Source organism: Camellia sinensis, chromosome 12 (assembly GCF_055761805.1).
Source record: "Camellia sinensis isolate YWXY chromosome 12, ASM5576180v1, whole genome shotgun sequence".
NCBI lineage: Eukaryota > Viridiplantae > Streptophyta > Magnoliopsida > Ericales > Theaceae > Camellia > Camellia sinensis.
This window is the reverse complement of record NC_138972.1, coordinates 66,966,091-66,982,140: the sequence shown is the minus strand read 5'-3', so window position 1 is coordinate 66,982,140 and position 16,050 is coordinate 66,966,091. Positions and strand designations below refer to the sequence as shown.

At 35.9% G+C, this 16,050-nt stretch overlaps 1 protein-coding gene across 1 annotated transcript; it reads left to right on the top strand.

Moving 5' to 3' along the window:
* The first annotated feature begins 491 nt into the window (after positions 1-491).
* Positions 492-15,629, top strand: LOC114276247 (uncharacterized). Its single transcript, XM_028218032.2, has 3 exons — positions 492-863; positions 12,726-13,241; positions 15,069-15,629. Exons 1-3 carry the CDS (start codon positions 597-599, stop codon positions 15,312-15,314), a joined length of 1,029 nt encoding a protein of 342 aa, XP_028073833.2. The 5' UTR covers positions 492-596; the 3' UTR covers positions 15,315-15,629.
* Positions 15,630-16,050: the final 421 nt, after the last annotated feature.

The following is a 16,050-nucleotide window of genomic DNA, read 5'->3' as shown; positions in this document are numbered from 1 at the left end:
ATGAAGTATACGTTATACTTGAAACAAAACTTTCAAGTTCAATAGCGTTGATGATGGTAATGAAGATGACACATTCAGAATTTAAGATGATTATGAAAAATAATAGATTTAGGGTTTATGTTAATTGGTTATGAAAAGTAATAGGTTTAGGGTTTACAAATATGGAATACGTATAGTTGGAGTTGAAGTTGGAGGTAGGGGTGGGGGTGGGGGTGGGGGTAGAGGTGTGGATGGGTGTCCAATATTATAGAATATTAGTTATTATTGATAGGTGAGTATTCCATTTCATAATGTCTTTTAATGTAATTTTACTTTAAAGTATAATTGTAATAAAAAAAATTTATAAAATAGAAGGTCCAAAAATTTTTGACAGCTGCTAGCCCTCTTATTTTTTTTCTCCCATAAGAGATACCACATCCATTTCCATCCAACGGTCCAGATCAAGGAAGAACATCCCTTAAAATGGAACCATCATTGCCTAACAACACCTCAAATCCCTTCAAGAAACGCTCACACCTTCCCTCTCTTCATTATCTTCTTCTCTCCCTCTATAGTTTCTAGTTTTTTCTACTCACTCCTCTCTCTTTTCTCTTGCAATGGCCACGGCTTATCTCAAAACACCAACCTTTCAAGCACCTCTCTCCTCACGCCTAGACACCACCAAGTCCTCCAAATCTCCAAAGCACCTCACATGGGCTTCTCTAAGACAATCACACACTTTCCCAAATCGTTGTCGTATTCACTATTCTTCAAATTCATCTTCCAAATTGTCCCATCGCAGGCTCAAGTTCTTTCCTTTTGCTTCCTATGGTGAAACCACCGAAACCGATGAAAAGGAAGAGGTTCAGGAATCCCAGATTCAGGTGCCCTTTAAAATTCACTTCTTTATATGGGTTACAAATATTTTTATGTATGTGAGTTGTATTGTGTTATCTCTAGTTTGGTTCTAAATTGTTGTGAATTGTGACCAAGTGAGCTGCTTGATTTGTGTGTGTGGAGTTTGAATCATAAAAAATTTAATTTCTTTTTCATTTGCTGATTTTGGTTTAGGTCATGGTTCCTATTCTAGCTGGGGTTACTAATGTTTTTGTTTATATATGAATGAATGTTTTCACCTTTTTGACTTTTTGAGCAGAAAAAGAGAGAATTAAAAGTAACTTTTGACTTTTTCAGTAGAAAAACAGAGAATTAAAAGTAACATAGAAAAACCAATAAATAATGATCAATGAATGAATGAATTAATTAATTGAAGGTATGATGAAAAGAATTAATAAATTGATTGATTATATGAATGAATGAATTATAAATACGAAAAGGTATGATGAAAAGAACTACACATAACAGGTGGTGGGAAAATATAACATTATAAATGGAAATAGCATTAGGAAGAGACTCATACTGGTTAGAGGTTGAATCATTCTTCTGTGAAGAATATTGCTGTTCTTGGTACTCTGCGTTGGCTTTGAGTTTTTGAAGAATTTTAAAAAAGGGAGCTTTCGCTGATTTGGATATATAGTTTGAGGGTGCATTTTTTGAATAGTAGGAAGCGTCGATTGTCATCTACTTGGCGACTTCCTATGAAAATCAAAATTCCATAGCATGATAGCAGGGTTATAGCTTCCCTTTTGGCAAATTAATCAGCCTCAAAATCCTCTTAACCACAGATTCAATTTAACTGGAAGTTTGGGAATGGTTTTTTTTTTTTTTTTTTTTTTTTTTTTTTTTTTTTAAATAGTGTTTTTTTTGGTTTTTTTTCGAAAATAAGTGCAAAAAAGTAGAGAGAATAGGTTGACTTTTTGTAGTAGTTTTTAAATTTTTTTTTTTTTAGTTACTCCCCAAACAACCCTTTAAAGTATCAATTCAAAATTTTGTTTCTTGACCTCAAGTACATGAAATAGTTTGGAAAAAAGCTTTAAACAAATCATTTTTGTTGAATCTCCTTTGATAATGATCTCGCTAGGACTTATGCTAGATAGACCCCTCAAAGGTTCCATCTTGGGTTCCTGATGGCTTGAATGAACTGTATTGCGACCAATTTTCAAATTTGAAGGAGGGAATATAATCTTACAGCCAAAGCTCAGGTTAACCAGCCGATTTAAGACAAACCTAACGTAATCTATTGGAAAATGAAGTCCAAATTGACAAATTCATCTTAAATAGTATTGCATTTGTGAGATGCGAACTTTGTTTCTGTAAGGTGTGCTATTTGTTGTTGGAGTGACTTAATGAGTAGTAGCAGCAGTGGTAGTTGAGGAAATGCTTGCGGACTTGCATAGTGTGAACATGTTATTTTACAGATTGTCATGAAGAATTCAGAGGATAGGTTAGAACTTAGAACTCATACATACAGGAGGTACCCCTGAGATTATTAATGAATATCAATATAGATCGACGGGATTCGTGGATAATGTGGACCAAGAAGCACAATTTTTTTTTAGGGTTTTTAAGAATGGGCTAGGTTTTTGGCGGAGGAGAAGTTTGAGTTAATTCTTGGTGAAATGCCATAATTGTGACTTGAGGCTTAGGGAATAGGCTTACTTCCCTCATCAACCATGTGTTTTTGCTAGTGTTTAAACCAAAGGCGTGTCAAGCACATCCCATTCCCACATCCGTTTTCAAATTGCAAAAATGGAAGGTCCAACTAACATAGGACCAAATACTTCGTATTCAGTTTTGAGGAGAATAATTACATGTTATTTATCAAGAAACTAGAGTGATTAATGGTGCTTTCTTGAAGATTAAGAATTTACCCAAGACATGGGGGATAGATATAGCATTTTTCTTGTTTTCATTAATGAAATGATTGAGTGCCTTCTAATGCTCTATGTCCTAATGTCGTCTACGAGAAAGTTTTAAGATTGCTTTCTTCTTCTTCTTCTTCTTCTTCTTCTTCTTCTTCTTCTTCTTCTTCTTCTCCCTCTCTCTCTCTCTCTCTCCTCTTCATTTTAATTGGCCTGAAGGAAATTGTATTTAAAGGTAAGTATTTGTGAATATTGTGACGTTGACTTTGTGAAACAAGAGGCCTCGCAATGTAAGCTATAAAAGCTTAAGAAAAGTATATTAAAGGAAGTGGTAAAAATTGGAACGTAGTTGTTTTAAGCTGGAACCCATTTGGAACATTGCGTGTGATTCTATGTTTTAGTATAACCGTATTTTATGTTTATTATCTTTTTGGTCAGCTTTTTAAGACTTCAAAAATTTACAATCCCTAGGACATGGACAGTATTGATTGTCCATGGGTTGCAATTTGGGTCGAGGTTGTTATTTGGTATTCATATATGTGTTTTTAATTGATTAATAAATTTAGGAGTCAAAGTCCTTAGATTTGGGAAAGGAGTATCTTAGGATGCATGATTCTGTCTAGTTTCATATTTTAAATAATTTATGTTACAATGTACAAAGAATAAACCTAAGAAGCTAATAGAATTGTGTTACATGCTCTTGTTTACTTCTCCATGTTATCGGATTGCGTTCTTAGAGTATACTGCCTCAATACTGAGTTGACCTTTGATATCAAACCTAGTCAACAATTAATCTCTTAGAAAGAAGAGAGATGCACTTTTCAAAGGCTAGATCAGGACAAATGGCTGAAAAAATGGAAAATGCTGTTTATTGATACCAGTCTCCCCGTGAACAGACTGCTCAAAATGAAATTGAGAAACCTATTGAAGGACATGACTAACTCATCACTATTATTAGGAGTAAGATCATCTCAAAGGTGAACTTGAGAGGGAGGCAAATTAGTGTCAAGCATATAGAGACCACAATCTTCAAGAAATCATCTTGCACTTATTGAAGGCATGAAGACATGAGTAGGAAGAAAGTTAACTGTTGTTTGAAAACAGAGTACCGTTAATAGTGAAGACGAGGTCTGTAGTAAATTTTAAGCAGGAAGAAAAAATATTAAAGACTTGGAGGAACAATGATGTTTGCCATCGATCATATAAATTATGATGGGTTATATAGGGTTTGAATGCATTTCAGTATCTGACTGAGCGAATTTGGGGCAGAGGGAATCATCCAATTGTGCCTGGTGAAACTTAACAATCTAGTAGAATCAAATCATTGGAATGCAATGTATCATGCTGTTAATAGTAGATTTATGTCAAGAAGAGGCATGATGTGGAACTGGACCCCTACGGCAAGTGTGGTTCTCACATAATAGCACTCAATTAGATCTACACCTTTGGTTTGACACAAAGGGAATTTTTTTCTGTAAAAAAACGTACAATGGAAATTCCCTTAGAAATTTGTAACTGCCTGCATTACTGCATCTTATGCAGAAGCAAAGTTGTTGGGTTGTAGGTGTATTATGGTACTGCATTTTGCACTTTCTTGAGTCTGAACTCTAAAGCTACACATGTACTTGCAGATCCGTGCTAAGAATGCACATAAGGCTGCTTGAATGCAGGATTCAAAGAATGAAAGAACTAATATACCTGATCTGTCGTGAGTCATGTGACCATTTTTCTGAAGTGCTAAAAAGACCCAACGGTCCACCAAAGCTCTTAATAAGACTAAAATTATGATAATGTGTACCATTACATGTGTGCACATTAGCCATTTATATATCTTGCTTCACAACATATTTCCAGCTAGAATGCCATAGTGCAACTATAATATAAATATGCTGTGTGCCAATAATGTTATTTTGGGAAGTTTAGAAGAGGAGCTAATAACACAGCTCATTATTGGGTTCAGTTACTTCAGCATGTGCTCTCATTGAGGATACCAAATAAAGGGTGGTTAGATTCTATTATGAAAAAGTACAGTTCTGATTTTGTTCTGGTCTGACATTTATTTGTAGGAGTATTATAGGGGGAAAAAGTGAAAAAAGAAAGAAAAAGTTCCATAGTAGTGTGATTGAGGCATGCAGGTATTCTTTAATGCAAGGAAGGAGATATGATCTTTAAACTTGACTTGGAGTTAAACCCTTTGTGCTTGTGAAACATCATTGGAGCAAAAGTAGACTTCTTATACAGATGTTGAGTGAATTTGCTAGAGGTTTTGTGTGATTTATCTAGAAGTGGATTTTGTTTCACATGTTTCGTAAAAATATTCAGAAATGAATAGTATGATTTAGTATGGTGGGGTGTTTTTCCTTGGTAACTTAAAGGCAGTGAAGGCATAGGAAGTCTTCCATCCCTCCCATGTCACTGAAATCAATTGTGATTTGGTGATTTTTCTGCGTAGGAGTAGACATGGCTGCACCTGGGGGCTATTTATCATTCATTAGTTATTCAAAGTTGCCAGTGATCTACAGTTGGGTTGAGAACAAAATAGTGAGTTATTGACAACTCTATTTTTTTCCCCACTCTATTGATGATCAGAAGGGCGGTTCCATGTCTGTTCTAAACAATCGACACCAATCTTATGATGCTTCACATATTGCCTGTTTTACTGAAGTAATTGGTTGTTAGTGTTTTTCATTTACATTTTTAATCACCTGATAACAATTCATGACTCTGGTAGCTGAGGTTTCTGAGCCATTTGTTACAATTGCCCTTTTACAAAGGAGGTGCTTACACAGAAAAGATCATAAACATGAACTAGACAAACCTGTTTGTAGGTCTGCATGCTAATTTATGGAATTTCAATCTTAGTGCTAGTAACTAACATATCTACCAGTTCAAAAAATGATTAGTGGAAACATATTGCTCACCTGTTAATATGATTTGGGACAGCACGGGAAACTTAGAATAGTATGGCCAAGAATTGGATTCGTAGTGTTTTAAAGACAAAGGAAAGCAAATTAGCTTAGTATGTGAAAAAGCATACATGGACAATGTTTGTGCCTACAGGGTTGAATAGGTCAAGACACCAATTTAAAAATTAAGCCAGTATTGAATTACTCAAATCAATTAGCTAGTTCCATTATTTCAATTAATCATATGATGCCCACACAATATTATTTTAATAATAAGAACAAGATATATCATGTATATTAAATTAATAATAAGAGTAAGATATATCAGAACACATTATATAAGTGAAAAACCTTAGGAACTACAATCCCCACGGGAAGAACCACTTGCGATCCTGCCAGTGAGAATTGTCCATTAGAACAAGAGTTTACTTAGAAGACTTGATCAGTTACTTACAACCCCAAACCTTGTCTCATTAACTCACCAATTAAGTCTTAACTCGCAAGTGGCTCCGACCTTGATGACCTTTCTTGTCTAGATCTTTGTAGTGTGGTTCCTATTGCAATGGACCAACATAAGAATGCCCAATACACAAAGAATGAATTAATGAAGTGCTGTGTCTGTGTTGTTTAAGTAGTTTACAATGCCATGTTGATCAAATTAGGCGTATTTTCTGAACACTAATTACGAGGTAGGGTTTTATATTAGGATAAGAGTTCCAACGAGGCTAGGGTTCCGATATCAAGTCTGAGAAGCATTTGGTTAGGAAATAATCTGCCCTATTTGTTGTTTTTAGACAAATAGTTTGACTTGTTTTCCAAAAATTGACGTTGCACTAGAGCTTCCTTCCATAGGGCTTCAAATGGCCCTCACTGGATTTGCATTCTGCAGAATCTGACAACAGCTGCTCAAATGGCCTTCGAGGTATTAATCGGACATCTTTGGACTTATGCTGAGGCCTGCATAGGGCAACTTGCTCTAGCAGCCATCAAACGTGCGGCGCTCTAGGGATTTGTCTAGTAAGCCTTGTTTTGGAAAACCTTAAACCAAAAAGGCTACGTGACTTGGTGTAAGTCAATTATGTGAATTTGTGACATCAAAAACACATTCTAGAGTCTATATTAATGCAACATGCTGAATGCAAACACCTGATGAATGATTGGAGCATGTGTGCATCATCTCTGAAAGTCTTCAATCTTCATGACATGAACATTCTAACCTATACTATCAACCTAGACACCCTTATAAACACATTGTCTATGGAACTTGCCAACACAAACTATCACTTAACTGCATTTAAATTAATTAAAGAGATCTTATATTCTTTTGGAGGAGGGTTGTGTGTTAGGTAGCCGACAGCCAACACGTAAAAAAAGCCGCTCGGATCCCTTATGAAAATGAATCCTACTTTGAATCGTTTAAATGCTAGGTCGTTCCCCTCAAGTGACGCGTTGCGTCTGCCTCCGGGTGTTTCGAAAAGTGAGCAAGGGGCGCCGCATCGACGCCTGGGTGCGGTGAAAAATGGGCAAAGGTTTCCGCGTTTATCTGGACGAGCGCGGGTAAAGAAGCTAGTCCAAGACTATAGGTTTAGGATAGCCACTTGGAACATAGGAACCTTAACTGGTAAGACGATGGAATTGGTAGATGTTATGATTAGGAGGAGAGTTAGTATAGCTTGCATACAAGAAACTAAGTGGACGGGAGAGAAAGCTAGGGAAATTGAGGATACTGGTTTTAAACTTTATTATAGTGGTAAGGATAGACGCAGGAATGGGGTAGGAATCATAATTGCCAAGGGTCTTGTGGAAAGTGTGGTGGCGGTCATTAGGAAAGGAGATAGGATTATGCTAGTTAAATTAGTTATTGGAGGGAATATAGTGAACATTATTAGCGCTTATGCCCCTCAAGTAGGGTTAGATGATCAGACTAAGATGGATTTTTGGGAGCACATGGATGAGATCTTACAGGAGATACCCATAGGAGAGAACCTGGTTATAGGTGGAGATTTTAATGGCCATGTGGGCATAGATAAAGTAGGTTATGAAATGGTGCATGGTGGATACGGTTTTGGTGACAAAAATGAGGCTGGAGAGAGAATCTTAGATTTTGCGTTGGCTTCTAACCTGGTGGTGGCCAATACTATGTATAAGAAGAGGGAGGAGCATTTGATAACCTTTAAGAGTGGATTAGTTAAGAGCCAAATAGATTATTTCTTAGTGAGAAAAGTAGACTGCCTAAAATGCAATGATTGTAAGGTGATTCCTGGAGAGAGTCTGGTCTCTCAACATAGGATTTTGATACTAGATTTATGTTTTAGAGGGCAATACCAAGCTAGGAAGGATGGTGGGCGTCGTAGGACGAGATGGTGGGACTTAAAAGGGGATAAACTAGAAATATTTAAGAATCGAATGGATAAGGAAGGTACTTGGGATTTAGAAGGTGATGCTAACACTATGTGGAATTCGATGGCCAATTGTATGAGGAGAATCTCAAGGGAAGTGCTTGGAGAGTCGAAAGGAACGGGACCCAGCTCTAGGGAAACTTGGTGGTGGAGGGAAGAGGTCCAAGCGGTAGTTAAGGCAAAAAAAGAGTGCTTTAAAAAGTGGCAGAAGGATAGAACTGAGGAAAACCTTAAGAGCTATAGATTGGCTAATAAGGAGGTCAAGAAAGTAGTGAGAGAGATTAAGTTGAAAGTTTATGATGACCTATACACTAGACTAGATAGTAAGGAGGGAGAGAAGAGGGTATACCAACTTGCTAAGATACGGGAGAGGAAAACAAGAGATTTTAATCAAGTAAAGTGCATCAAGAGTGAGGATTCTAAGGTATTGGTGAAGGACGATGAGATTAAGGAAAGATGGAAGAATTATTTTGAGAAACTGTTAAATGAGGAACATGGAAGTACGACAATAGGGGAAGAAATAATCAGTAATACGATAAACCAAGACTATAGGTTCTATCGCAGGATTAGAAATTTTGAAGTGGAGATTGCACTTAAGAAGATGAAATCAAATAAGGCTTTAGGACCTGATGATATCCCTATTGAAGCTTGGAAGTGTTTGGGTAAAAAGGGAGTTGCTTGGTTGACTAGGTTGTTTAGCAAAATTTTGTTGACTAGGAACATGCCAGATGAGTGGAGGAAGAGTATTTTAGTACCAATCTATAAGAATAAAGGTGATGTCCAGAATTGTAACAACTATAGAGGAATTAAGCTAATGTGTCATATAATGAAAGTGTGGGAGAGGGTGATGGAACATCGATTGCGAGACATAACAGAGGTGTCAGAGAATCAATTTGGGTTTATGCCTGGTAGGTCAACAATGGAAGCGATCTATCTTTTGAGGAGAGTAATAGAAAAGTATAAAGAAAAGAAAAGAGACATTCATATGGTGTTTATCGACCTTGAGAAAGCATATGACAGAGTGTCCCGAGATATAATATGGTGGGCGTTAGAGGAGAAAGGGGTGACAAAAGGCTACATTGACGTGATTAGGGACATGTATGAAGGGGTGGTGACCACTATTAGATCGCCAGCTGGAGAAACAAATGAATTTCCTATCACTGTAGGGTTACACCAAGGATCTACCTTAAGTCCTTATCTTTTTGCTTTAGTTATGGACGAGTTGACGATAAATATTCAGGATGACGTGCCATGGTGTATGCTTTTTGCAGACGATATTGTGTTAGTGGATGAGACTAGAGAAGGAGTTAACACAAAGTTGGAGATCTGGAGAAAAGCTCTTGAATCTAAAGGGTTTCGAATAAGCAGAACTAAGATAGAGTACATGGAGTGTAAATTTAGTAACAGTAACAATGAAAGCAGAGGAGAAGTGAAGATTGAGAACCAAGAACTGCCTAAGAGTGAACATTTTCGTTATTTAGGGTCGATTATCACAACAGCGGGAGAGATTGATGCAGATGTGGCCCATAGGATTAAGGCGGGATGGTGTAAGTGGAGAAGTGCGTCTGGGGTATTGTGCGATAAACGAATACCCACTAGACTAAAAGGTAAGTTTTATAGAACGGCTATTAGACCAGCTATGTTGTATGGGACGGAGTGTTGGGCAACTAAGAAACAACATGTAGATAAGATGAGTGTGGCTGAGATGAGGATGCTAAGGTGGATGTGTGGTAAGACTAGACAGGACAGGATTAGGAATGAGTGTATTCGGGAATGGGTAGGAGTAGCACCGATAGAAGATAAGTTGAGAGAGAATCGTTTGAGATGGTTTGGTCATATTCAACGGAGACCAACAGAGGCAGTAGTGAAGAGATGCGATGCTGTAACGGTAGATGGAAGTGTTAGGGGACGGGGTAGGCCTAGATTAACGTTGACTAGCGTTATAAATAGAGATATGAATCTACTTAATTTGACTAATGAAATGGCCTTTGATAGGGCCGCGTGGAGAAGAAGGATTCATGTAGCCGACCCCATTTGATGGGACTTAAGGCTTCGTTTGGTTTGGTTTGGTTATCTTATATTCTTTTGGAATTGGAAGAGGTTGGAATTATGGTAAGAAATACTATTGTCTTATTATATCCCTAAAGAAGCGGCACTGTCAACTGTAAATGTTATTTTGTAGGGAAAATAACAAGAAATTCCTTCCTTGATGAGACTTTTTCATGAACATAGGCTACTCTGATAGAATGAGCATTTCTGAACTCAATAGTTTGTCTTCTTCACTGTTGTTTCTACAATATTTATGACTTTGTTTTTCCATTTATCATGACGGAGTTCTCAACTAAAAGGGGTTCAGGCCTTGTCTTAATTTGCAGTTTAAACCTTTTCTGGAGGGTCAAGGTTCGGTAAACGGAGATCAAAGGAAACTAGATATTAGATATATATGTATATATATGCCTGCTCTTTGTAGTAGTTATAATCTATTGCTTTAGCCAGTTTGATCTTAATACAAGATAATTCAGGTTATATTTTTGGTAGTTAGGATTGGTGGATTCTTATGGATCCCTAAAGGAACCAGACAAATTCTTTTTCTTTCTGGTTCAAGCAAGGATCAAAGAAACCAAATGGATCTATATCAACTATATAGGCTAGAAAATCTATAGCTTATCGATGGTTCTATATCAACACAAATATGATACATGAATGGACACATAAAAAAAGTTTAGGTGATCCCCTTTTAGAGTTGCAACGACATTGCAAAAGAATTATGTTCTTTATTTATTTTAATTTTTTTTTTTTTTGTGTGTGTGTGTATTGAGGTAGGGGCTATTTTGGTCTTGTAGAATTACAGGATCTTCTTTTACACCAATGGGAAATTTTCTCGAAAGGGAAACTAACAATCGGGCTATACTTGTACAGGAGATGAGGTTACCCAAAAATTTTAAAAATTAAGGTCATGTTTGGTATCATTTTGAGCAAGGGTGGCCACTTCGCGATATTGTGCCAATTCCACTTTTGAACTACTTGTAAAAAAAGGCAATCAATCAGAATCAACAAAGAAAATGTAAATACTGAATTTATTTGCAATCCAAAAATCTCTTTCCCAATCCAAGAAAGTCATGTACCCAAAAATTTGAAAAATTAAGGCCATGTTTGGTATCGTTTTCAAAATTTTCATTATTGTTCAGAAACGATCATTGTTTTCACATCGTTTTTATTTTTATGTGAAATTGTTTTTGAAAATTCAGAAAATAATTTAAAAGTGTTTCTAAAAAATGATTTTTTTCAAAAACAACATGCCAAACAAAATTTTCACATCAGTTTCTGTTTTTCAGAACAGAACAAAAATGATACGAGACATGCCCAAACTGTCTTAGTCTCTTAATGTACATCATTGGTTGGGGATGGCAAGTTTTAATTTCCTTGTACCTAACACCCACTTTACTGATATCCCTTAGTATTGAGATGCCTATAATTACTAAAGCGATTGTGTGGTTATTATTCTACAATTAGTGGTAAATGTTCTGCCACCATGTTTCTGTGGATGTTAGGAGAAATAGTTGCAGTCAAATGGGAGTTCATCAGACTATCAAATTTTATAGATTAGGTTCCAAATCGTCTGCCATAATTTTACTGAAAGAACTCTTTAAAATGCAACTTGCGAGTTCTTAAAATTGATAGTGGAATTTAAGAATCTGAACTCTTTAAAATCCAACTTGTGAGTTCTTCAAATTGATAGTGGAATTTAAGAATCTAGCATTGTCTGACAAGAGCTCAATAAGTAATTTGTTGACTACTTGTACCAAGAACAGCAACAACCTACATACCAAGTGAAAATTTTAAACATGACATGTGATTTTTGTGGCATACCCATTAAGTTTTCAAATCACCTGGAAATTTTATTCTCTAGTAATTATTTATAAATTCAGTTTTTTTTTTTTTTTTTTTTTTTTTTTTTTTGGCACAGTTTTAATGTGTGAAGGTGCTAATAGCCTGAGGAATTGGTAGGTTTTTCATCTTTTTAGATTTAATTTAATTTATTATTATTATTTATTATTTTTATTTTTCATTCGCATCATCTCACTAGCCATGGATGATGATGAGTAACATGTTAGGATCGAAAGCATGCATTTACTAACTGACTGGTTCGTAATGTGTCCACTACCTGTTGTTAGGCCAAATTGGCCTTACATTTTTTTTTCTATTTGTGGCACTCTGTTAAGTTTCCATTTTCTGTTATTTCCAGGATTATCATGCAATACGTGTTTCAGATGTTTCTTTTGATTAGTGAAATTCCTTAACGAGGAAAAGAAGGGATGGGTACCGTGTCTAAATTTGAATGTCTTGGTGGTTAGTTGTGATTTGAGGTAGAGTGAATTAGCATCAAGATTCATAGTGCATGTATACAAATAATGAATTTCTGCATTCCTCTTTGGTGTGGTGTTTACTTGTGCATGTGTGATTATACTAATGCTTGTAAATGCACGTATGTGGGGCAAGTTTGTCTACATTAATATGCTTTTAATACTATTGCTGTTTTTATTCAAAGGTTATTACAATGCTTTCAATATATTTGTCCAATGACTTGTGACTCTAAACTAATTGACCCTATAGTTCGGCAAAACCTTGATGATGGGATGTAGTCTCTTCATTTGTTTTCTAACAGGTTTATTGAACAGGACAATATAGATGGGGCTGTTGATGAGGAAGATGGTGGAAGTGAGGGTGACAGTGGCGATGCCGAGGAACCCATTTCAGCCATTATTGTTTCACTGAACTCATATAAAGAAGCTTTAGCAAGTAACGATGAGTCCAAAGTTGCCGAGATAGAGGCTTTCCTCAAGTCCATTGAAGACGAGAAAATCGATCTTGAAAGAAAAGTGGCTACTTTGTCTGAAGAACTATCAAATGAGAAGGCTCGGATACTTAGGATTAGCGCAGACTTTGACAATTTTAGGAAGAGGACGGACAAAGAACGGCTTTCGCTGGTAACAAATGCACAAGGGGAAGTTGTGGAGAATCTGTTGTCTGTTTTAGATAACTTTGAGAGAGCTAAAGCCCAGCTCAAGATTGAGACTGAGGGAGAGGAGAAAATCAACAACAGCTATCAGAGCATATATAAGCAGTTTGTGGAGATTCTGGGGTCGCTTGGTGTTGTCCCTGTGGAGGCAATAGGGAACCCCTTTGATCCATTGGTGAGTCCCTTGGCCTTTCTGACCTATTTTACGTGTGGTGTGCCAAGGACTTTTCACATGTCATTAAACTGATATTTTTTCTACTGTTAACTATACATTGTTAGGTTAATTTCAGTTTTATCTCATAATTTTTTTTCTTCTATTTATCCCTAAACTATCAATTTCATCTATTTATCTCTTAAGTTTTTGATTTCAGTTCATATGGTTCAATGGGAGAATGGCAGTCCAAATTAGTAATGGTGGAAACCTAACCTAAGGGCAAAAAGATAATTTTACAATTTGGACAACCCATTACCTAAATCATACAAATAAATGCCCTTCTTATTACACTATATTAGACAATTTATACCCTAGAACATAACATTCACCTTCTTGTACACCATTCATTTCAAAATAATGAATAAAAAAAATGAATGAATGGTTGTATGATTTAAGTTCAAATTTTGAAATGACCATTTTGTCCATCAAATTAGGTTGTGAGGGATACTGGTTTGGACAAACTGTCTCCCATTGGACCACATTAGTTGAAATTAGAAACTTTAGGTATTAAATAGATGAAATAGAAAAAAAAAAAAAAAAAAAAAAATAGTTACAATGTAGGTGATAAAAGTGAATTTCACCCTAAACTATTGTAAGATCAACACCATTGTAAGATCAACACCAAATAGATGGATGATCTCCAATAGAATAATCATTAGATGTATGCTTGCTTCCGGTGAAAATGGTTTTGCTAAAATCATTACCCATTTTACTTAAATGGAATAGTGATTCTTCTATTTGATCATTGGCTTAATGCAGGCTCGTTCCCGAGTTGGCTCGAAATTCAGTCGAGAACTTGATGAACTTTATCAAACACTCTATAAAGCTTGTTCAGGTTTTATGAAGACCTGGATAGGCTTTTAATTCAATCCAAGTCTTGATTGTTTTGAGCCAACTCGGTGAGTTCATTTAATTAGAGCAATATATACATTTGTGAAATAGCAATTTTGTAGTAGTAGCCTAAGTTCTATAACTAGAAAAATAACTTGCTCTTCATTTCGTGGATTAGTAATTTATCATTGGCAGCGAAAGTGGTTGGGAAATACCTTGTTTGCATCCTAAAAAGCACAGACACTTCTAAGAAAATCGACACGACATGACACGCGTCAGGCACTTCCTAACACTTGGATACATATGAAACACATTACAAGTTCGAATAAAATAACTTAAAATTTAATGATAAAAAAAAAATGTAAATTTACATCTATTTCATCATTTAGACCTAAAATTATTAGGGGAACTACATAGGTGAGAGAAAAGGAAAAAAATTATAAACACATGTGGGGTGCAAGTGTGTCTGTGGTGAAGTGCAAATAAAAGGCTGTGAGGGTGCAAGTGTCACTTGCATCCTCCCATGTATTGGTAATTTTTTTCCCTTCTTCCACCTGCATGTAGTTTTCCCAAATTATTACATTAGACTTAAATATTCATATATGACATATAATAATTATTTATCCTTGTATATGACGTATACTACTTATATAAAATTATATATTTTGCACATATCCTTCATGTGTCATGTCCTATATTTAAAAAAAATTACCGTGTTTGCATGTTAGTGTCATATCCATGTCATTTCACATGACCATGGCCATGGTTGTGTCTGTGTCCGTGTCCGTGCTTCTTAGTTTGCACAGATCGTGTTAATATGTTGCAAGCTTACCCTTTAACTAGGGGTTTCATCATTCATGTTGAATCTCCCGAGTTAATATTTTGTTGTGACTTTTAATCCATTCCTCCAAAATTTCTTTTGACGTATACATTATTTTATTTTTTTGGTTGTAAAAGCTGCATGAGGCCATTATGCGCGAGGAATCTACAGAATTTGAAGAAGACATCATAATTGAAGAATATCGCAAGGGGTTCAAACTCGGTGAGAGACTTTTGCGCCCATCAATGGTGAAGGTATCGGCTGGTCCAGGGCCCTCAGAGCCCGAATCTACAGAGCCATCTGAAGTAGTAGCAGAAAGCGCAAGCGAAACCAAACTTGGTGATGAGGGCAGCACAGAAGCAGAGTCTCCGGGAGATCAGTGATTGATCTAGATTCAGTTTTGTATGAGCTCCAGTAGTGTCTTTTGTTAGGACAAAAAGCCTTGTAATGGTGGGGATGTGTTTGTTTTCATTGATGATATGCTATTGTTCCCAGTTCCAGTTCTGCTTCTGGTTCTGGTCTATAGGAAGGAATCACAGATGGTTTGAGGGAAAGTAGCATTTTGTAATTGTTGTTTGTTGATCAACCGGCGACAATCTCTCTTTTCTCGGCACATCGTTATTGTTTTTTCATTATACCCAATACATTCTTTGCGATGAAATTATTGCGCATAAATTGAAGGGAAAATTTAACTGGAAGGCAAGTACTCTGAATTCTTGAGGTTGTTGACAGAATACATTGAAGAGAAGGCCTTTTGTTGGTACAACATATTTTTCCTTTTTTATTTTTTGATGTGTATGTGTGTGGCAATCTCTAGCTACTAAATGATTAATTGTGTTAATATTTTTCAAACTAAAATAAATTGTTTCAGTGATTTTTTTAAGACTAGGTTGCAGTAACATTATGACAATCAATTCAATCTATTATTTACAAATAAAATAGGATGCAAACAAAATGCAAAACTACTTTAACAAAGGCATTTGACAATCAATTTTTACAAATTAAAAATGGCTCCAGAGAAAAAAGAGGGAGTTTTGACAAAGAAAAACAATATAATTTATTAATATTTTTTTCAAGTAAATATTTTTATATTCTAATAAATTTTATTAATTTGGACAT